General features: G+C 38.6%; 1 protein-coding gene across 1 annotated transcript; it reads left to right on the forward strand.

Moving 5' to 3' along the window:
• The first annotated feature begins 9913 nt into the window (after positions 1 to 9913).
• LOC116139734 lies at positions 9914 to 10423 on the forward strand. The gene has a single exon (XM_031425398.1). It carries the CDS (start codon positions 9914 to 9916, stop codon positions 10421 to 10423), a length of 510 nt encoding a protein of 169 aa, XP_031281258.1.
• Positions 10424 to 22718: the final 12295 nt, after the last annotated feature.

Raw genomic sequence — 22718 nt, forward strand, 5'->3', positions numbered from 1 at the left:
TGTCGGAGGCTAGGACTACGGCGGAGGCATCGGGTTCTTGGGAGCAAGAACTTATGAGCAAATAGATGGTTTTGAGTGGTGTAGATTGACTGTGAGCGATTGCCTCCTTAATGAGAGGGCAAGCCTCTGTTTTTATAGTGAACCTAAGGGGTTGGAATCCTAATAGGATATTGAGTTCTCTTTTGGGAGATAATCCCTATCATAAAAGAGAGATGATTTCTTAACCTTATCTGATTAAGTTTAATAGTTTAAATAAGAGTTGGAATCTTAGTAGGACACTAAGTCCTATTTTGGGAGATACTCCCTATCATGAAAGAGATATGATTTCTTGACCTTATCAGATCAAGTTTAATAGTTTGAGTGAGATTTGAAATCTTAGAAGAAGAGGAAATAGAATGAGATTCTGATTTCCTATTTATACTCTATTGCAGGCTAATGGGCTGAAACCTAGTTTAGCTTAACTTATAGGATAGCCCAACTCATAGAGTAGATAGGTCGCAAGGTGATTTTAAGCGTGGGCCCAATCGGGATTGGGTTGAGGCCTTGGGCCGTGACATGTTTATTTTGTTAGTAGGCCCCGTCAAGCCCAAGACGATTTTTGGCCCTAACAACTCTTATTCAAATTTCTATTCCTACCGGTAAAAGCATATCACAAACTTATTATATATATACTAGTATACTTCTTTGACATAAGAAACCATAATTCCCTCCCTATATCAAATTTCTTGAAATTTCCCGTTCAATTCCATGGCAAACCTTTTGAAGAAGACGTTAACTCTGTTACAGAGCAAATTCAAAAAGAAAGAGGAGAGACACCATAGGGATGATAAGGAGGAGAAGAGGATTTGGGAGTCACTTTTGGAAGATATATTAGGCGAAATTATCCGCAAATTAAGTTTACGTGATGCTCTTAGTATGAGTAGGATTTGCATGTCAGGGAGATCAACACTGCAAAACAATGTCCAAAACATTGTCATCTTCCTGTGGATGATGTTAGTTTATGAAAGGGAAACCAATTGTGTGAGATTCTTTGATTTGTGTGAAGGCTTTCTTTATAAATTCAACCTCCCCAAGAAATTAGGAAGAGTCAATTGGTTTTTGGATCTTCCAAAGGTTGGCTTATAATTGGTAATGGCCCTCAATGCAATCCCCGAAGTTTTCTCTTCAATCCAATCTCAGGCACTGTTCTGAAAACCGGACCGGACAATGACCCATTCAAGAGTCCTATTTGATCGGTTGGATCGGTCAGTTGGATCGGTCGATTGGACCGTAATTTATAAAATTATATTTTAGTCCTTAAAGGTTTGAAATTCATCAAAAATACCCCTATAATACTCCCTTAAGGTTTAAAATCTATCTAAAACACCCCTGTCACGCGAAGATTCTGGTGAGTGTGGTGGCAGCGATGATTGACGGCCAATCGAAGCTGGAATCTTAGGGCTTTTGAATTGCAAGTGCCGACGACTCTGATGGTGGTGCGACGGAGTTCCATCGGCGTCAGAACTCGCCGGAATCAACGAAAGAAATCCGACGTCGTGTAAAGCTACAAACTTTAGGTGGACGGCGATCGACGAAGGCTGGACGACGGCGACTGAAAATGGATGGGTTTGGTCGTAGAGATGCCGTCTGTCGAATTAGGGTGTTTTCTCCGTCGAAAGATGCCAGAATCCGGTGGCGATTGGACCGCGATTCGACACTATTCTGGCGGTCCAACCGCGGTCCAATCTGGTTTAACTTCAAATAGCGGTTTTTATATATACCGGACCGGATTTGCCGCCGGTTGCCTGTCAAACAGGTCCGACCGGGCGGTCCGGTCTGGTTTTCAGAACACTGATCTCAGGTATACATATTCAGCTACCTCCTCTCACAACAATTCCATCTTTTCAAACTTACCTAACTCACCAATCTGAATTGAAAGTTTCACAAGATATTGATCACTTTTTTGTTAAATTCGAATTATGATCGACAGATTCTACAAACATTATAGTTGCAGGAATCATGTTTCCATATGATAAGTTGGCAATTTGCAGGCCAAAAGACAAGAGTTGGACTATCTGGGATTATGATACTTATTTACGAGACATCCTATATTCTAATGGAATATTGCATGCTTTGATCCACACAGAATTACATTTTCTTGAAACACATCCATTGAGGGTAGGGGATGAGGATGTTATTCTCAAAATATTATCAGTCCCTTGTCCTAATGTGCCAACAATATAATGAAACTGAATTTGAATTCGGATTGACATCGTTTTGTGGAGGGTTCGTGTCATATTTGGTGAGTCCAAGGGGAAATTTTACTTGTTTAAAAGATGCTTTAACTACAGCTACTCAAAAGACTACTATGATCATTATGATACTACATGTCTATTTACATATGACTCAACTCGTGGATTTTATGTGTTGAAGATTGGTTATCCTACTATCGCATACATCGATACAACTAGGTTAAATAGCTTGGATGATCAAAATTATTTGTGTTACAACACAGTTCATACATTCTAGATAGAAATCAACTATTGGAAGGGATTGCATTTTCTTTTTGGATGAGAATGGTCATGTTTACAAGGAAGATTATGATCGGGACCGAGACAAAATCTTCTATTTTGTGAACCACATCCTCTCGCGAATCGGGTATTTTTTACTTCAAAGATAAAAGAATATTACGCACTTTCCCAAGTTTCAAGAATTTACCACATTTCAAATGCGTTGGTATTTACCCAATATATGGTAAAACAAAGTTAAAGTAATCCATAGGTTTTATTTATTTATTTTTATCATATCTTACATGTATAAACTTTGAGGTCAATGTTAACTTGTTGCTCTTTATTCATTAATATAAATTCTAAATTAACGTGTTTGGCAACTAAAATTTTAACTGTTAATAAATATGGTTTACAAAATATGAAATATACTATGAAATTAAAAAATTAGTTAAAAAAAATAATGAACTAAAGAAATGACCAAATTTTTTAAGTTAATTACTAAAAACCCATTCCTATATAAACCCAACTTCCCCTTTGATATTTTAGATTATACAAACAAGAGGCTTCGGTTGGTTGGATTTTGGGAATATACTTCGTATTCCCAAAAAAGTTAAACAGTAAAATACTCAAAAACTCACAATATTATTCAACTTTATTCAACATTTTTTAAACCCCCTAAATTTGTTAATTCAATTAAATACCCCTAAATATTTTTAATGTTTTTGTTACGGTGACTCCGGCCACCCTCCGGCGGTGGTGGCCGGCTGTCCGTATTTGAGGGTGGATTGGGGGTGTTTTTGTTAACTTTTAATATTTTATTATAAGGGGTGTTTTGTAAAAAAACAAACATAAGGGGTATTTTAAACTTGTAAATCCTACATCGTAATACCCGCCCAATTCAACTTTTTTTTTTAACTTTTTTCAAAAAACTTTTCCCAAAAACACAAAATTGTGAACCAAACAGAGCCTGAGTTTTCAAGAATGGGCCAAGATGATGACGACCCAGAAAAGCGTGGGTCAAAATCATCATCGCCGTACAAATGGTTGAGCAACTTTCACCATGATCTATTGGCGGGGGCGGTTATGGGCGGTGTAGTGCACACGATTGTGGCCCAAATCGAGGGAGCAAAACTATTGTTGCAGACCCAAGACAACAACCTGGCCATTGTTGGGAGTGGACAAAGAAAATTTAAGGGTATGCTTGTTTGTATTGTCCGTATAGTCCGAGAAGAAGGCCTTTTATCTCTTTGGAGAGGCAATGGCAGTAGTGTGCTTCGTTATTACCCTTCTGTTGCGCTTAATTTCTCTCTTAAGGTATCTAATAAAGAATTTTTTATTTTTTTATTTTGCATTGGCAATAGTGTGCTTCGTTATTACCCTTCTGTTGCGCTCAATTTCTCTCTTAAGGTATCTAATCAAGATTTTTTTTATTTTTTTTTATTTTTTTGAAACTTCAGTTTATTTGTTATCTTGCTTTAGTTTTAATGCAAATTTTATTAGTTTGTACGGTTCTTTTCGTTTGGTGTTGTTTCTTAAATATTTTTTCGGTGGGTTTTTACTTTTTCAGTTATTTTTTCTGTGTATAATTGATTTAAATTGGGTATTTAAAGTATTTCCGAGTAAAGAAAATGGGAATGCGATTGACCTACTAGTCAGACAACCGGGACCTGGAACCGGATAGTCATACTTGTCGTTGCAGTGAACTATACCTCCTCCCTTCAATACGTCTGCCATATTCTTTTTCCTTCTCTTTGATTCAGGTTTAAGTCATTGTGCCTTATGTGTTAGCTAGCATTTTTATTTCTATCAGCTCATGTTCCGTGTTCTTGTGTTAAACACATAGGTGGCACAAACAGCAGATTGATTCATGGCTTTCGTGGCTCACCATTTCATGCATTAGGGACAATGCCAAAACGTGCACATGTCCAATTTTTTTTTTTTTTTTGTTTTCTCTACCAAATCTAAGCCCAGCTGCTGCTCTAAAGGTTAGTTTTATACAATTAAAAGAAAACACTTGAAAACAGAAACCTCTTTTATGGCCCTGCTATAACAATTACTTGGTGTTATCAAATTCATTAGTTTCTGTAATTTGAGTGCATAAACATCTAGTAGAATGGTAAACTTAATTTGTAGAATCTCTTGAGCGTATGAAACTCTGTTATCATCTGGAACTCTAATACATGATTAATACTTTGCCGGTATAAAATGAACTGAATGTAATTTTGGGTAAACAATTTCGATGTAGATACCTTAATACTTTGTCAATTATTCAAGGTACCACTTTTGCATAAATATAGATGGAGTGATATTACTGTGGAAGCTGAAAGTAGTTAAATGTCTAATGAAGTTGAGTCTCTTACAGATCCCTTGTAGAAGGTGAGGTAGTTTAGATACCTGGGTTGCACATATATTTACACAATTTCCTACTCGGTATCCATGTGTGGGTATTTGAGTTTGCAGATTCCAATAGACTGGAGAGTGATCTTGAAGAGTTGAATTGCTCTTTGGATTTAGTTGCATCAGAGGTTGGTTCTCCATTGACAACAATTTTTTTCTTTTACTATTTGTTTCAAACTAGTTCTTCTGCGGTTAGAAAAATAATATTAGCTCAAGTTTGTTTAAAGCAATTGATGATGATGGATTTTGTGTACTATCTAGTTGGGTCAGGGGAAGGCTAAGAGGATCCACATGCTGATTGCTCTAACGATGGAGAAGATCAATCAGATATGATAAAAATTCATGAAGACCAGAAATTTGAGGTGTTAATCCTGAACACTTTTGTTTAGTATTTCCATGATTGGTTTGTGAATTATTTTATATGACACTTGTGTACCTTCCAGCTTTTAGAACTTGAAAGTGGTATTAACTCCTTGCAAGATCTCAATTCTATGTACAAATTGTAGTGACCTACTTGAATGTTGTACTGACTACCAGGTTTGTGGATCTGCAGTAAATTCTTGTAGTAGTTTGACTTTTAACAACACTTGAACAATATAACTGGAGGTAAGTAATTAAATTTTGTATTATATTATATATGTGGATTATCAACCATGGTTAAAAAAAAAAAAAAAAGAGAGAGAGAGAGAGAGAATATGTTGCTTGATCCGAATGCTTTTAATTGAATCTTTAAGAACCCATACTCTTGTATAGTGTTCATAAAATTATAGATACCGTGCTAGAAAAGCTTGAAGTTCCCATCTTATTTATTCTATTGATGATAACCACGAAATATTCAGACAGAAGTCACTTGATCAAAAATTAGCAAGCCAAAAAAACACACGACAGCAGAAATTATTAAAATATTTGGTAGGTAGCACACTGGATTGATTAAGAAGCCAAACAAGGATTCAATTCAACTGGGTAACAACACATTAATTTAAAGAAAGACTATAACTCTGGATTAACGTATACCGTCAACATGAAATAAAGTCATTGTTTGATATGACATAAAAGAATTCAATACACAAAATCGTGCATACACCCAAATGCATTAAGTCAACATGAAACTAAATACTGATTTTCACACCTAAGGTTAAACTAACCTTGATTGAATTTTCGAGCACACCAACCATCTACAGCGTCACAAACAAAGCTGCAGTAATATTGTAAACATAATAAATTATTCTTATTAAAATTCTTAAAAATCAATAAATTAATTCCTATTCCTACTCTTGAGAGAAGTTGTAAATTATCTGAAATATGTAGAATCAATATCGTATTGGTATTGGAAATTATTAATTTAACTCTTAATCAAATTTCTTTTCGTAAAGGCATATCACAAATTTGTTACATAAATAGGAGTATACTTCTTTGACACAAGAAACCATAATTCCCTATATCAATTTAAATCCTTGCCAAAAAATAAAATAAAAAAAGATCTACAGTAATTTCTAACTCTTATATAGATAGTAGTATCGAAAAACACTAGTTTAGAACAATTATGAATTGAGAAATTTAATTGCAATGTCTTGAAACATTTTTTTTTTTTAAAAGAAAAAAGAAAAATACAAAATTAAAAGGGTAATTTTAGATATTATATAGAAATATGGGCTAATAATTTAATTGTTGGGATACGTATACAGCATCAATCATTAATAAATTACTCTTATTAAAATTCATAAAAATCAATAAATTTATTCTTATTTAAATTCTTACTCCTACTCTATTAGTAGAATCAGTATCCTATTGGTATTAGAAATTAATAAATTTAACTCTTATTCAAATTTCTATTCCTACTCATAAAAGCATATCACAAACTTATTATATATATATACTAGTATACTTCTTTGACATAAGAAACCATAATTCCCTCCCTGTATCAAATTTCTTGAAATTTCCCATTCAATTCCATGGCAAACCTTTTGAAAAAAAACGTTAACTCTGTTACAGAGCAAATTCGAAAAGAAAGAGGAGAAAGACCATAGGGATGATGAGGAGGAGAAGATGATTTGGGAGTCACTTTCGGAAGATATATTAGGTGAAATTATCCGCAAATTAAGTTTACGTGATGCTCTTAGTATGAGTAGGACTTGCATGTCAGGGAGATCAGCATTGCAAAACAATGTCCGAAACATTGTCATCTTCCCGTGGATGATGTTACCTTATGAAAGGGAAACCAATTGTGTGAGATTCTTTGATTTGTGTGGAGGCTTTCTTTATAAATTCAACCTCCCCAAGAAATTAGGAAGAGTCAATTGGTTTTTTGGATCTTCCAAAGGTTGGCTTATAATTGCTAATGGCCCTCAACGCAATCCCCGAAGTTTTCTCTTCAATCCAATCTCAGGTATACATATTCAGCTACCTCCTCTCACGACAATTCCATCTTTTCAAACTTACCTAACTTACCAATCTGAATTGAAAGTTTCAAGAGATATTGATCACTTTTTTGTTAAATTCGAATTATCATCGACAGATTCTAAAGACGTTATAGTTGCAGGAATCATGTTTCCATATGATAAGTTGGCAATTTGCAGGCCAAAAGACAAGAGTTGGACTATCTGGGATTATGATACTTATTTACGAGACATCCTATATTCCAATGGAATATTGCATGCTTTGATCCACACAGAATTACATTTTCTTGAAACACATCCATTGAGGGTAGGGGATGAGGATGTTATTCTCAAAATATTATCAGTCCCTTATCCTGATGTCCAACAAAATAATGAAATTGAATTTGAATTAGGATTGACATCGGTTTGTGGAGGGTTCGTGTCATATTTGGTGGAGTCCAAAGGTGAAATTTTACTTGTTCAAAAGATGCTTGAACATATAGCTACTGAAATAGACTACTATGATCATTATGATACTACGTGTCTATTTACGTATAACTCAACTCGTGGATTTTATGTGTTGAAGATTGGTTATCCTACTATCGCATCCATTGATATAACTAGGTTAAATAGCTTGGATGATCAAATATTATTTGTGTCACAACACAGTTCATACATTCTAGATAGAAATCTCAACTATTTGGAAGGGAATTGCATTTTCTTTTTGGATGAGAATGGTCATGTTTACGAGGAAGATTATGATCAAGGAGAAAATCTTCTATTTTGTGAACCACATCCCTCTCGCGAATCGGGTATTTTTTACTTTAAAGATAAAAGAATATTACGCGCTTTCCCAAGTCTCAAGAATTTACCACATTTTCAAATGCATTGGTTTTAACCCAATATATGGTAAAAACAAAGTTGAAGTAATCCATAGGTTTTATTTATTTATTTTTATCATATCTTACATGTATAAGCCCTGAGTCAATGTTAACTTGTTTCTCTTTATTCATTAATATAATCTCTATTACAAGTAAAACAATTGTTATGTAATATAGAGTTTGTAGTATTTGGGGTGCTAGTTATGCGTGTACTCTAATAAGTATTACATGAAATCTTAATTTATTTTGAAATGAATTTGTAGAAAATTGTGTAGAAAAGAGATAAACAATTGTTCATCTTAGAAGAATGCTGAAATTAAATAATTAAGTTTTGGTGCAAGGCACTTGCACTTGGATTTGGTTTGCCTCTTTTGATGAATCATGAATGTTGGTCGACCACGTATCTAAGCAAGCTGCTAGCCTGCTAGATACTTTTTACAAATTAATTAGGTAAAGAACGAATCCACATTCACCACCTGATTCAATCATAACTCAAAAGGTTCATGGAAATTGCCAACTTTGATATGAATTACTTACTTTAGTTTGGTAAAATAACCAAAGCTTTTGACCTTATCTTATCCTTATCCTTGTATATTGACGCGGGCATTCGTCAAGTTTGAGAAACTAACACCGACAACAATCTAGCTATTTCCAATTCTTAAGAAAATTACAGATAATGTGTAACATGGACATGTTTAGAAAACTTAATGTTAATCAATGGTCATCTTTGATAAATCAAAATTTTTATTGCAATAACAAGTGTAATTTGAACCAATAATCATAATTGTCAACAGAATTCTTGATAAAATTAAAAGGATGCATACATGAACTGACATTAATAAAACAGGTCCTTGGCCAGAACTCTTCATAAAATTTGTATAATTTGTTCAACATTTAGCTGGGTAAAATTGAAAGGATGCAAACATTATCATTGTTAGATCTTGCAGGAATAAGACCTCTGAAGAAATGTATATACATGAGCAGACATGAATAAACAGATATCCGGAGCATAAAGATTAGCAGATAAGCTATTTAGAGACACCTGAAGTTTCCAAGATAATAAGGATGAAGACCAGAATATTTACACTTCCAAAACCTGACGACTTGAATTAACTAAACACAATCCCACATGAGTGTCACAGCCGTGGTACTTCTTTCAGGGGGCAAGCCAAACTGGATAGCTCTCTCTTAAGGAGCCAGAGTCAACGCGATTCGTGTTCACATATTTGATGAATCATGTGAAGATACAAGTATGATTTTGAAGCTAAAAAATAAAATGGGAAGTGGGTGGGAGGACACATTGCATATATGTAGCTGATATAATGTGTTTATATCCAAATCGAAATCATGTTGACAATTGACATTGTGTTTAGGAAAAGATTCATTCGGTCTCCACCATCTTCTAGTACATATTGGGCATATGGTAGCAGAATAAAGGTAAATTGAACACAGTTTTCCATCTCGACCGCACCCACTCACTTCAGAAGTTGATCAGTATTTGAGCAGAGTAAGGGCTTCTGAAGCGACCTCTGCGTCATCATCATCAATAAGCCATCAGATAAATGGCCTTCAAGATTTGCATGATTCTGTCGATAAGTTGCTTCAATTGTCCCTGATTCAACAAGCTTTAGCCCAAGATGAGCAAAAGAAAGGGGTTGATGAGCTGTTGAATGGATCTCTGAGACTCTTGGATCTCTGTAGCATTGCTAAGGATTCCTTGTTGCAAACGAAGGAATGTGTAAAAGGACTTCAATCGATTTAGCGCAGAAGAATGGCTGATGATATAGAACATGTTAAGAAGTATTTAACCTCCAGGAAAGCAATGAAAAAGGCAACCCACAAGGCCTTGGTGAATTTGAAGGGCATGCAAAACAAATGCGCCTCTGCAATCAATGAGAAAAACGAGACTAAGGCCACAATCAGCATGTTAAGAGAGGTTGAAGCAATCACTTTCACTGTGACCGAATCCTTGTTGTCCTTTATCTCAGGGCCAAGGACTCCATCAAAGCTAAGCAGCTGGTCATTAGTTTCCAAGCTAATGGAACCAAAAAGAATTGCATGTGAGGAAGATGAAGCAGACATAAATGTGTTCGAAAAGGTGGATGCTGCATTGTCTACCATCATTAGTCAAAAGACAGGCAAATCTGATAACATCTCTCACGTTCTAAACCAGCTTAAAGAATTGGAATGCAACATTCAAGATCTTGAAGAAGGACTTGAGTGCTTGTCTAGGCGATTGATCAGAACGCGAGTGCCCCTTCTCAACATCCTCAAGAATTAGATTAAACAATTTTGATATCCGTTTTTAGGTAGGAAAATAGGGTTAAGAGTCCAAAACCAAATAGAATTAAGAAAAATAAAAGTCTAACCCTTGTGGGATATAAATAGAAGTCTTTTACCATTATTTGGGAGATTCCTTGGAGAGAAGAAGAGGAGAAAAATCTGCAGAGAAGAGAAGTAACAGAAGTTCTGGAGCTTTGATTCATAGCATAGAGAAGTTTTTCTTGTTCTTTTCTTATAAACTCATGATAATTGTTTTAATAAAGATAATTATTTCTTTCATATTTATTATGAACTAAATTTATTCTTTAGAACTACGACGTAGCTAGCTCAATCTCTTGATTATGTATTGATTTTTGCTTGTTTATTTTTATTAAGAATTTTCCTATGTTTTACTATTATACCTAATGGTTTTGATTCTTAAGGGCCCAAGAATTGAATGAACTAATAGACTAGGTTGAGATCGAGAGATGATATTTAGTTGGTCTATAATAGTGAAACCATAGGTTGAGCGAACGCTAGAGATAAGTTATCGCAAATTGTGAGGTTTTGGTAAACTCCATAGAGTGTAATGATCTTCAATTACTTAAATCTAATTAGAGATAATTCAGATTAGTAATTAGGAATTAATTTGATAATTGTTCGAGAGAAATTTATTAGAAATTTAGGGAGTTTGACCTGTAGGAAGAGCTTAATAAAATTAGCATAAGTGATTGATACATATGAGTAAGAGTTGATGTGAAGTCTATGCCCCATGACTAGTCATCTTATTTTTACCCAAAGGATTGTTTTAATTGTTCTCTTTTTAATTTCAATTGTTAATTTTATTTAATTTAGGTTTTCCTTGATACAATTTGGATTGATCAAATAGTAATAGGATAATTTAATTGGTAATTGATAATAGTAATTCCCTTGGATTCGATATCCGTATTTATACACTTTATTACTTGCACGATTTTGTACACTTGCGAAAATCTACAACAATAATGTTTTTACTAAACATGTAGAGTTGACAGTGAAAATAAGAGAGAACGTATTATACAACCATGATCAGTTTCAATGATATAAAAATAAATAAATTAAATGAGGATAGAAGTTTGACACGGCTACAGAATTAAAAGTTTTCCAAAAGTCTATAAGTTCAAATAGAATATGTACATAGATCTCAATTCTCTATTGGGAAAAATTAATTGAAAATGTTATGAAGCCAAAACAGGGTCGTTTCATTTAAGTTAATTGAAGGAATCCTGGATGTCAGATCAAGACAGATCCAAGGGCTGACATTTGCTGATATGGGCATATATAAAAGGAGCAATAGTGTTGTGAACAACCGTATTATTCTAATATGAAAAGTTAGGGTTCGTGGGAGAAAATTAGAGAGCAACTAGGGTTGGGTATTTGCTGAGGCTTTCTGGGAATAATCTGGGTAGATTAGAGAGAGGGTTACGTTTCCTTCTTGAGGCTAGTTTAGTCCTCTGTTTCTGGCAAATTGTAGAGAGTTTTCTTGAGCGAATAGGCCCAGGTAGAGGGTTGCTCTGTATCGGCAGTTTTGTATGATTTTCTTCTTGTAATTGTTGGATAATCCTTTATTAGTGTTGTGAGTATCCGTATTTCAGAGCTCAACGTGGATGTAATTTATCCAAGATTTGATAGACTTTTTTTTGGATAAGGTAAGTATGTATAAAAGACAAAAAAATATACAAATACGAGGGGCATACCCCAAGAGGATGGCTGATAACTATCAGTCAAGAACACATGGGAAAACCCACAAAGTCATGAACAACAAAAGAGAGCACGCAGGCTCCCCACAAAGCAAGAAGATGCCATAAAAAAAGCCATAAACCGGCATAAAGAGCACGCAGGCTCACCATTAACACAAAGCCACAAACCAGCAAAAAAGAGCACGCAGGCTCACCACAAACACAAAGTCATAAACCGACACAAAAGAGCATGCAGGTCCCTTACAAAGCTAGTCAGGAAGATGCCATATCACACGGAGCTAAGGCGAGATCTCATACTTAGGTGCTAGACCCAAAATCTTGACCCGAACTAGATCACAAATAGCTAAGACAATATCTCTGCGGGAGCTACAATGCTGACGAAACACGCGATTATTCCGTTCAAACCAAAGGAAATAAACTGTGGCTGAAAGGACTACCGGTAAGAAGGTGCTGAAGTCACCTTTTCGTCGAAGATGCAAACTAGCCCACTGAAGCGAGGGAGCCAGGAGAGAGTAGGCCATGTAGAAAGCGTCCTGGTAGTGACCTCCTGCCAAACATAACTGGAAAGTCACATCTGAAAACAAATGGTCATGGGTCTCCGTAGCTGATCTGCACAAACACATCGGGAGGACGTATGACACCATGAGAGCTGAGCCGATCCTGGTGTTAAGCCGACCAAGAGAAGCGACCCAGAGAATGAAAGAGTGACGTGGAATATGCCCGGGAAACCATGAGATGATGAATCGAGTTCCACATCTCGTTTGTCTCGCAACCATTCCAGGCTGAATCAATAGAGAACCGTCCAGTGGTTGGCCCTTCCACACAATATGGTCAGGATGACTCGCTGAGGCTGCACTGTAATAGATTCCAGGTATGCAAGGTCTGAACTGCCCGAAGGAAAGTCTCACAAACCATCCCGAATAATGTCTGAAACCCGCATCCCACGCAACCCAGTGGAAGTCAAGGTTCTAAAGGGAGCAAGTCACCAGAGGACCCTGCGGAAGCCATGATCTCGCCATAACATGGTGTCCCTACCATCTCCAATACAAGTCCAATAGTCCCCGGCACCAAACCCTACTAAGTAATCTTCCTCCAAGCCCATGAAGCCCCAGAAGTCCTCGGATATGCCAAAAGGACCGACCACGGAGGAGAACCGAATGGGCCCAAGAAGACCATATAGAAGATCTATCAGTAAGTACCTCCAACATGTTTGAAATAGCGCCCTATTCCAATCTTGGATCCTCTTAATCCCCAGGCCACCCTCCGTCAATGGATAGCAAACAAAACCATGCAACCTTAGCACCAGAATGGGACAGAGAAGTACCCTTCCAAAGAAATGAGGCCAAAATACTCTCAATCCGTCTAACTGTAGCTACCGGCAGAGAAACATGGAGACCAATAAACCTTATGGAGAAAAGTACCGACTTTATCAACTGTAGTCGGCCTGCATAGGTCAAAGATGCCGACGTCCATACCTAATCTGAGAGAGAATTCGCTCCAACAGGCCTACAATCAGAGTGTCGAAGGCGGGTAGAGATTAAGGAGCCCCTAGATATCTTACCGGTAACTGGCCCAGCTGGAACCCCATGATAGACTGTAACCCAATCTGCTCCTCTCTGTAACTCAGAAAGAAACAATTGGCTCTTCTCTGCATTGTCACTAATCCAGAAACCTTAGCAAAATAATCCAAGGCCGATTTGATCAAGCTAACAGAGGAAGCATCTGCTCTACAAAACCCCATCAAATCATCTGCAAAACACAAATGAGTAAGCTGCTTGCCTACATCTCCAATGCTGAAACCAGGGCTGTGAAGGTTTCCGGAAAAATACCAGCTAACCCCCATAGCCAAACAAAAAGGTAAGGAGAAAGAGGGTCCCCTTGCCGCACACCCCGGGAGGACCTAAAAATCCGTGAAGCTCTCCGTTCAGGGCACAGAGAAATACGGTGTAGAAATACATGTCATGATCCACCTCACCATACCTCTCAGGAAACCCCACAGTACGCAATCCCAAAAGGATGAACTCCCAACTCAGTATCAAAAGCTTTCCGAATATCAACTTTAGGGCACATCGAGGTGAAGTACCCCCAAGATGGTAATTCTGCAAAGCTCATAGTCAGCAGAATATTATCAGAAATCCTTCGACCCGGGACAAAAGCTGACTGGGAAACCCCAATAATATTCGGAAGCACAACTTTAAACCGATTCACAATCACCTTAGTAATGCACTTGTAAATACATTACAACAGATATCGGCCTAAAGTCTGTCATACGACCCGGGCTTTCCACCTTAGGAACCAAAGCATTCCTGTGGCATTAACACATCTTGAGATTTCATTAGTAGCAAAAAAATGCCTCACTGCATCCCTGAAATCTGTACCAATAATATCCCATGCCCGCTTAAAAAACAAAGATGTGAATCCATCCGGGCCGGGATTTATCGTCCGGGATAGAGAATAAAGCAATCCTAATCTCATCATCAGTGATAGGAGCAGTCAATGGAGAAATCATATCAGGAGAAATGCGGCCAGAAAAATACCTGAAAGCCTCGGCAATCTGAGGTCGACTAGGGGCAGTAAAAGATCCTGAAAAAAACCCACCGCCAAACGCCCTAATCCCTGACTGTCAGTAATATTGTACCATGCCCATCTCAACCGTGGATGCGGTTCCGAACCTGCCTATGGATCAACAACTTATGAAAGAACTTAGTATTCTGATCCCCTAAGTGCAACCACTGAACACGAGACCGCTGCTTAAAGAAAGCCTCCTCATCTCGACAAAGACTGAAATACTGGTTGGCAAGGTTCCTCTCCTCAGAGACCACTCAGTGAAAAAGGGGTCCCGATCCAATTTCCCGGGCTGCTGCCCACCGAGCCCGAGCCTCAATTACCCTGCTGGAGATATGATTGGAAACCCGAATATGTAAAGCTTTTAGCTTCCATTTCACTCCCCAATTTCTGCGTAAGACGAAACATAGGATTGCCTACAAGAGGCTCGTCCCAAACTGCCTGACAATATCCCTAAAATTTGCATGATCAGCCCAAAAATTTAGAAATTTAAAAGGGATGGTACCTTGCCACGGCGGGGACCAAATCGGACGATAATAAGCTATGATCTGAAATATCTCAAGGTCGGAACTCTGAAACTGTGCTTGGTCGATCAAGGAACCAAGAAAGCGATGCAAAGACCCAATCGAGCTTTCGTAAAATAAACCCATCGCCCTGTTGACCGTTATGCCAAGTATACCGAAGCCCAGTAAAAGGAACCCCAATCAACTCAGCATCATGGATACATTGGCCAAAATCACCATATAACCATACCACTTAGGATCACCACCCACTCTGTCAGAAGCTCCAAGATGGCATTAAAATCACCCACACAGCCCACGGGAGCCCCTCTGAATCAAACACTGCCGACTGATCCCTAAGAAAATCCCACAGATTGCGGCGATTCCCAGGGTCATTAGAACCATACACAAAATAATCCCAATGAGAACCCCTCAGAAACATGATACCCTGCAAGTAATCTCCTGAAGAGAGCAATGAAGATTATGCATAGAGTAAAGAGAAGAGTCCCAACATACCAGAACACGGCAAGCAATAGAATCTGTCGCATTCGATAAAAACTGCCATGAAGGACAAACAGACGAGACCACTGACTGTAAATGAACTGCTCAACCTTAGTCTCCACAAACCAATCAAACCCAAAGAAGAGTCAGAAATCCAATTTCGCACAGCGCTTGTTTTTCGAGAAGCCGTTAAGGCCTCTAATATTCCAACTCCCTATCATTGGAATTGGGATGAAACAAGCTAAGAAATCACTTGGGCCGAAGCCCCAGCTTTCCCCGACCTATCCCCTTTGCCAGGGTTGGCAAGGAAACTGATCCAGATAAGGTAGCATCTGGTGGTCTGGAGATCGTCACTATGCAAAACAAGCGAGGCATACCTGTTGGAAGAGGTAGATTGCCTACTCCCAGAACTCAAAAAGGACTGAGTGTTTTCTGTGTAATTTGTAAATCCCATAATACGGTCTTGCTCGTCCTCAATAGGAAAGGGGGAATCACAGCATCTGACCCCGATTCAGAGCCAAAAACACACTCTGCTAGCACGAATATTCTGCTGATACGGGACCAAAGCCAAAGAAACATCCCCGCCCTAACTATACTCGACACTGAACTGTAGATGGCACTAAAACATCCCTCTCTATCCCTCGGTCTCTCTCCCTAATGGATCAATAGTGGCTGGCTGATTCAAAGGCTCACAGTTCTCGATTGCACTGATTCCCTGGTGCCTTCTGGAACCTGTAACTATCTTATTCTTACCCTGAGCTGTGGCTGCAGTGGTACCTCTGGCTGGTGACAAACATGACCAAAAACACAGCATTTAGGGCACTCTTGGGGTCCACTCATATTCCACTGTAATCTGAATAGGCTCTGCAGATAACCACACTGAAATTCAATATGACATCTCAAAGGCATTGTCATCTAGCTCAACACATACCCGGCATAATCCAAACGGGTCCGCTCTGATGTTGTCTTATCACTACAACGGTCTACCTAACATAGAGGAAACCATCAGAGTCCTTTGTGGACCACAAAGGATAAGGCAACCCTGCAAACGAGCCCATACCGGAACTCTAAGATGCGGCTTTTATCAAAGTAAACTGGAGCATGCCATTGTTGCAGAATAATACACTTACCCCAAACATCCACGGCCCTCTCTCAAGGATTGAATGCACCGCATCCTCATCCCTAATTTGAAAATGTAAAGCCAGTACCTGTGGACATAACATCTCCAACCCCGCAGCTTCCATACACAAGGCAATTGAGCGGACAGCATGAAAAGGCATAGAATACCCCGGGAAATAACCCACAATACAGCAAGCCATTCAACATCATTGTCTCAATAACATCATCCGTTATATGTAAGATTCATCCTTATATCAGGTCCACAACTTCAAGGGGAAATGGGACCCGACCTCTGTCACTCTAACCTTGTCCCCCAAGTGGAGGACACTTTTGATGTGCTTTTTCCCATATTTTCCTGCTCTTTTGGCTTAGGGGCTGGCTTTTTTTTCACGGGGCTCAGAATGCCAATTGAGCTGGAAGACCTTTTTAGACTTCGGCATTTTCAGCCATTAAACGATTGCAAAGATAAACCTGCAGTATCATTAGAATCAAAGTCAAGAACAAAGGAAGAGTTTTGTGATGAAAAACCTTGGCTCCTTGAATTGCACATTTGAGAAAACGGATAACAAGTACTTGTCATCCATCCTGGCTCCAAATCCCCAATCCATAAGATTTCTCGAATTCCCGGAAGGCTGGGAGCTGGTTGAGGTAGTGTTTACTGTTTTGGCTTGGGTTGGGGGCGGCACGGTTGTTATTTGGTGTGAGGGGTTTGGTTCGGACATTTTGTCGAACACTTGGTGGGAGGAAAAAAAGTTGTGATTTTGGTGAGTTTAAGAGTTTGTAAAAGCGGGGATTTGTGAATTAGTGGTTGGGGTGAAGAGGTTTTGGTGTTTGGGAAGTGGAATGTGGTCGGGAGGGCTAAAGTGCGAGGGCTAGGCGCTGGGCGCTGGGGAGCTGCGCGCTGGGGCTCTGGCCGCGCGCGCTGCGTGCTGGAGGGCGCGCAGCGCGCCTGCTGCTAGGCAGCTGGCCGCGCGCACGTGAGACTGCAAGGCTTGCTGCAGCCTTTTGTTGAACACCTTGCGTGCACGACCAAACTCGATCAGAATGCAACCAAAATTTCCAGAAATCTGAAAAATCAAACCCAGCAAGAAACCAAGAAGAAACCCTGCAAAAAAACACAAGAAATCACACCAAAACAGGTCCACCAAATGGCATACAAATCCAACCCAATCCGCACATTTCCGCAAAAAAACAGCGGGTTTTTCCGGCAACCAGAGGCCAACAAGGTGCAAAAGGATGTGGGGATTGCCGATCTTGCCCGGATGAGTCAGTATTGGCACCCCATTGCAATTCCCGAATGAAAAAACCCACCACAAAGAAAATCCAGAAGTGCAGTTTTCGCCAGATTCAACGGATAATTCCCGACAACCTAGAGCTCCAAATAAAGCACGGACGGAACGACTGGAAAGAGGGCCGAACAAGCTTTGCACAGCAGGTTGAATCGCCGGATTCCGATCCCGGACGTGCCGGGAAAAAGCCAGAAAAGTAGCGGCAGCGACCACGAGTTGAGAGAAAAAATCTGGAAAAAAAAATTCTAATTTTTTTTTTTCTCAAAATCTTTTCCAGAAATCTTTTTTTTCTCAAAAGATTTGATAGACGAACCATGGTAAATTCATATCTTGATTTTGTGTGTGTGTTTTGATCTTGAATCTTGGTTTTGTTTGTTTGTGTTGCGAATTGATTGATTAGGCTTGGGTTATAATAGTAGCCAAAGTTCTAAGGTCTAGATTGAGAAATCGTTTAATTCTTGACGAAATCGAAATTAGGGTTTTGATAGGATTTGGGGGTTTTTTGATTTAAAGGTTCCTAGATCATTAGGACTTCGAATCTTGCTGATCCTTGGGATTAATTCGTGAGTTTGTGTCACAAACACAAGGGATCGACGAAATTCATGCAAAATCGAAATTAGGATTTTTTTAGGATTTGGGGTTTTTCGAATTAAAGGCTTCTAGAGCTTTAGGGTTTCGAATCATCCTGAATCTGGTCGAATTGGTTAGTCTGAGTCACAAACACGAGTAAGGGGAGGAATCTTGTTTGATAATGTTTAAGGGTATCTCGACTGAAAAACCAGTAACAGCCTTAAAAACTGCCTGGCAGTACTTGGCAATCTCTGGTATAATAACGCCACGTACTCCTTAAGCTGTCCTGCCCTGTTATTTTTTAGTACAATGAGCACTACTCGTATGGAGATCTCCCAATACGATGGGAAGATCGATTTCAACACGTGGAAAAAGAAGATGAAGGCCCTCATTTCATATAATAAGGTCGGGATTGCTCTGGAAAAGGACACCACCAAGTGGTCTGAAGAGAAATTAAAAAAGAAGGCTGAAGTTGATGAGGAAGCCCATAACCTAATCATAATGAATCTGTCCGATGCAGTCCTGCGAAAGGTAGATGGCATGGAAACGCCACTCACACTCTGGGGTAAACTCGAATCCCTCTATTCCTTACAGTCTGCTCCTAACTTAGCATTCCTTAAAGAAGCATTATTCTCTTATAAAATGGATGTTACTAAGTCTGTAGAAGAAAACCTTGATGAGTTTCTTAAGATGACATTAGTGTTGAAAGGAACAGATCAGGAGTTAGGTGATTCTAGTTTAGCAATGATACTATTAAATTCATTACCTGATGAGTATTTGGTGGTTAAGAATGCTTTACAATATACTGGGACAGTTCCCAGTGTTGACCTGATTATAGCTGGCCTGAAATCTAGGGAATTGAGTTGAGAATATAGAAAAGGAATAGGAATAACTTGTTTGTCAAGAGTAAGATAGATCCAGGTCAACTAGGAAGGGATAGTAACAAGAATTCCCATTATCACATGAACTCTAAGACTAAGAAAAAAGGGAAGAATAACAAGTCTAAGGGAGAAACTAGGAAGTGTTTTCACTGTAATAAATCAGGCCACCTTAAGAAAAACTGCTATGATTAGATGAAGAAACAAAAACAGCACAATACAGAGAGTAATTTAGCTAGCACTAGCACTAGCATTGAAATTTCAGAAGCCCTCACTGTCTCAAACCAAGCTAGCAGTAAGGAATGGGTTCTACATTTGGGATGCACATTTCACATGAGCCCAAACATCCAATGGTTCTAGAACTTTAGAAAAGGAGAGTTAGAAACTGTTTTCATGGGTAATAACCACTCTTGTAAGGTTCAAGGTATAGGAAACATAACCATTAGGTTAAATAATGGTAAAGTCATAATGTTAACCACAGTAAGGTACATCCCTAACCTTAAAAGAAACCTGATTTCCTTAGGAACTTTGGATGAAGCTGGATGTAGTTATAAGGCAGAAAAAGGGTCCATAGTTGTGTATAAAAATAATGAAATTTTGCTTGAAGGGGTCAAACAAAATGGGCTATACATTCTGTGTGGTCAACATTGTGCATTCACTGTAAATTCTGCTCTTTCATCTACAAATCTGACTACTGCAGAAAAATGGCATTTGAGACTTGGCCACATAGGCCAAAAAGGTATGACAATGTTAAGCCAACAAGGCTATTTTTGGTAAGGAATTTATATCTGAATTAACTTTCTGTGAAGTTTGTGTGTTGGGAAAACAGCACAGAATGAGTTTCCAAAAGGGAACTCATCTGGCTGAAAAAGGGTTAGATTATGTGCATGCAGACCTTTGGGGTCCTGAAAAGGTTAGGACACATGGAGGGAATTGTTATTTCCTCTCCATAGTGGATGATTATAGCAGAAAGGTATGGGTGTACCTGCTTATGTCCAAGGATGAAGCCTTAACTAAGTTTAAAGGCTGGAAAAACCTGGTTGAAAACCAAGTTAATAGGAAGGTGAAAACCTTTAGGACTGACAATGGTTTAGAATTCTGTAATAAGGAGTTTGACTCTTATTGTGTAGAAGATATAATTTTGAGACATAGGACAGTTAAGGGAACCCCTCAGCAGAATGGGGTTGCTGAAAGAATGAATAGAACCCTTCTAAAGAGGTTTAGATTTCTCTTATTCACAGTTGGTGTACCAAAAACTTTTTGGGGGGACGCTCTAGGTACAGCAGCCTATCTTATAAATAGAATCCCTTCTAGCTCAATAGACTTTAAGTGCCCTGAAGAAAAGTGGTCTGGGAGGGGACCATCTCTTGAACACCTAAGAGTCTTTGGATGTGTTGCATATGCACATACTGGAGATGGAAAGTTAGAGCCAAGATCTCTTAAGTGTGTTTTCTTAGGATATCAAGAGGGAACTAAGGGTTATAGATTGTGGGAAAGGGCTGCACCAGGAGTTAGGGTAATCATTAGTAGGGATGTGATTTTCAATGAAAATGTTTTTCCTTGCAAATCTGGTACTAACAGTGCAGGTGGCTCACAAGAAGACTCTGAAACTTCTAGACAAACTGGGATAACTCAGTTTGAGGTGGAGCTTGAAACAAATTCTGATCATTACATCCAAACAGATGAGACTGATCCACTTGAAGATCAGCCACAGCAAACTCAAGAGCAGGAGGATGAAGATCACCATCTTGACAATGCTGAAGTGGATCAGCATGGTAATCTGGCCCAATATCAGTTAGCCAGAGATAGAGTCAGGAGGGAGATCAAACCTCCTACAAGATACAACTATGCTGACCTAATCTTTACAGCACTCCTGGCTAGTTCAGAGGTACTTCGATCAGAACCTAACACTTACGATGAGGCAATGAGTTCAAGGAACAGAAAAGAATGGGTGGCTGCTATGGAAGAAGAGATGGAGTCATTGCACTCAAACAAAACCTGGACACTAGTTCCAAAGCCAAAGAATCAGAAGTTGGTGGAATGCAGATGGTTGTACAAACTGAAAGAAGGGATAAATGAATCTGATCCACCAAGATTCAAAGCAAGGTTAGTGGCTAAGGGCTACACTCAGAGGCTAGTTATTGATTTCACTGGAATATTTTCTCCAGTAGTTAAACTTAAAACTATTAGAATCATGCTAGCAATTATGGTTGAATATGACTTAGAGATAGAACAACTGGATGTTAAAACTGCTTTCTTACATGGTGAGTTGGATGAGAAAATATTCATGAGTCAACCCTTAGGTTGTAAGGATAAAAAACTGCCTGATTATGTATGCTTACTGAATAAATCCCTATATGGACTTAAACAGTCCCCTAGACAATGGTACAAGAGGTTTGATACATTCATAATAGGAAATGGATTCACTAGAAGCATGTATAATAACTGTTTCTATTTTGCATGTATGAATAACATGCCAATCTATCTTCTGTTATGTGTAGATGACCTGTTAATAAGTAGTAAGTCCATGTCTCAAATTAATGCTTTAAAGGCCAAATTGAATACTGAATTTGATATGAAGGACATAGGGAAGGCAAAGAAAATACTGGGAATGATGATTGATAGAGATAGAAGTGCAAATACCCTTAAACTCCATCAATCCTCATACTTACAGAAACTGGTTTCAAAATTTGGTATGAATGAATCCAAAGTGGTGACAATGCCCTTAGCAAACCATTTCATACTTAGTAAGTCACAATCCCCAAAAACAGATTTAGATAGGCTGAAAATGGAGAATGTCCCTTATTCTAATGCCATAGGTTCTATAATGTATTCCATGATATCCACCAGACCTGATTTAGCGTATGCAATATCTCTATTAAGCAGGTTCATGTCAAATCCTGGAAATGAACATTGGAATGCTTTAAAATGGTTGATAAGATACATTAATGGCACTGTTCAGATTGGTTTAATTTTCTGTAAAAGATATGCATCACTTGATCTGGTTGGGTATGTAGATGCAGATTTTGCAGGTGATCGAGACTCCAGGAAGTCCACAACTACTTATTACTTTACACTGCGAGGCAACTGTGTTAGTTGGAAAGCACAGTTGCACCCACTGGTTGCACTCTCCATTACTGAAGCAGAGTACAT

This window comes from Pistacia vera, unplaced genomic scaffold (assembly GCF_008641045.1).
Source record: "Pistacia vera cultivar Batoury unplaced genomic scaffold, PisVer_v2 Contig359, whole genome shotgun sequence".
Lineage (NCBI taxonomy): Eukaryota > Viridiplantae > Streptophyta > Magnoliopsida > Sapindales > Anacardiaceae > Pistacia > Pistacia vera.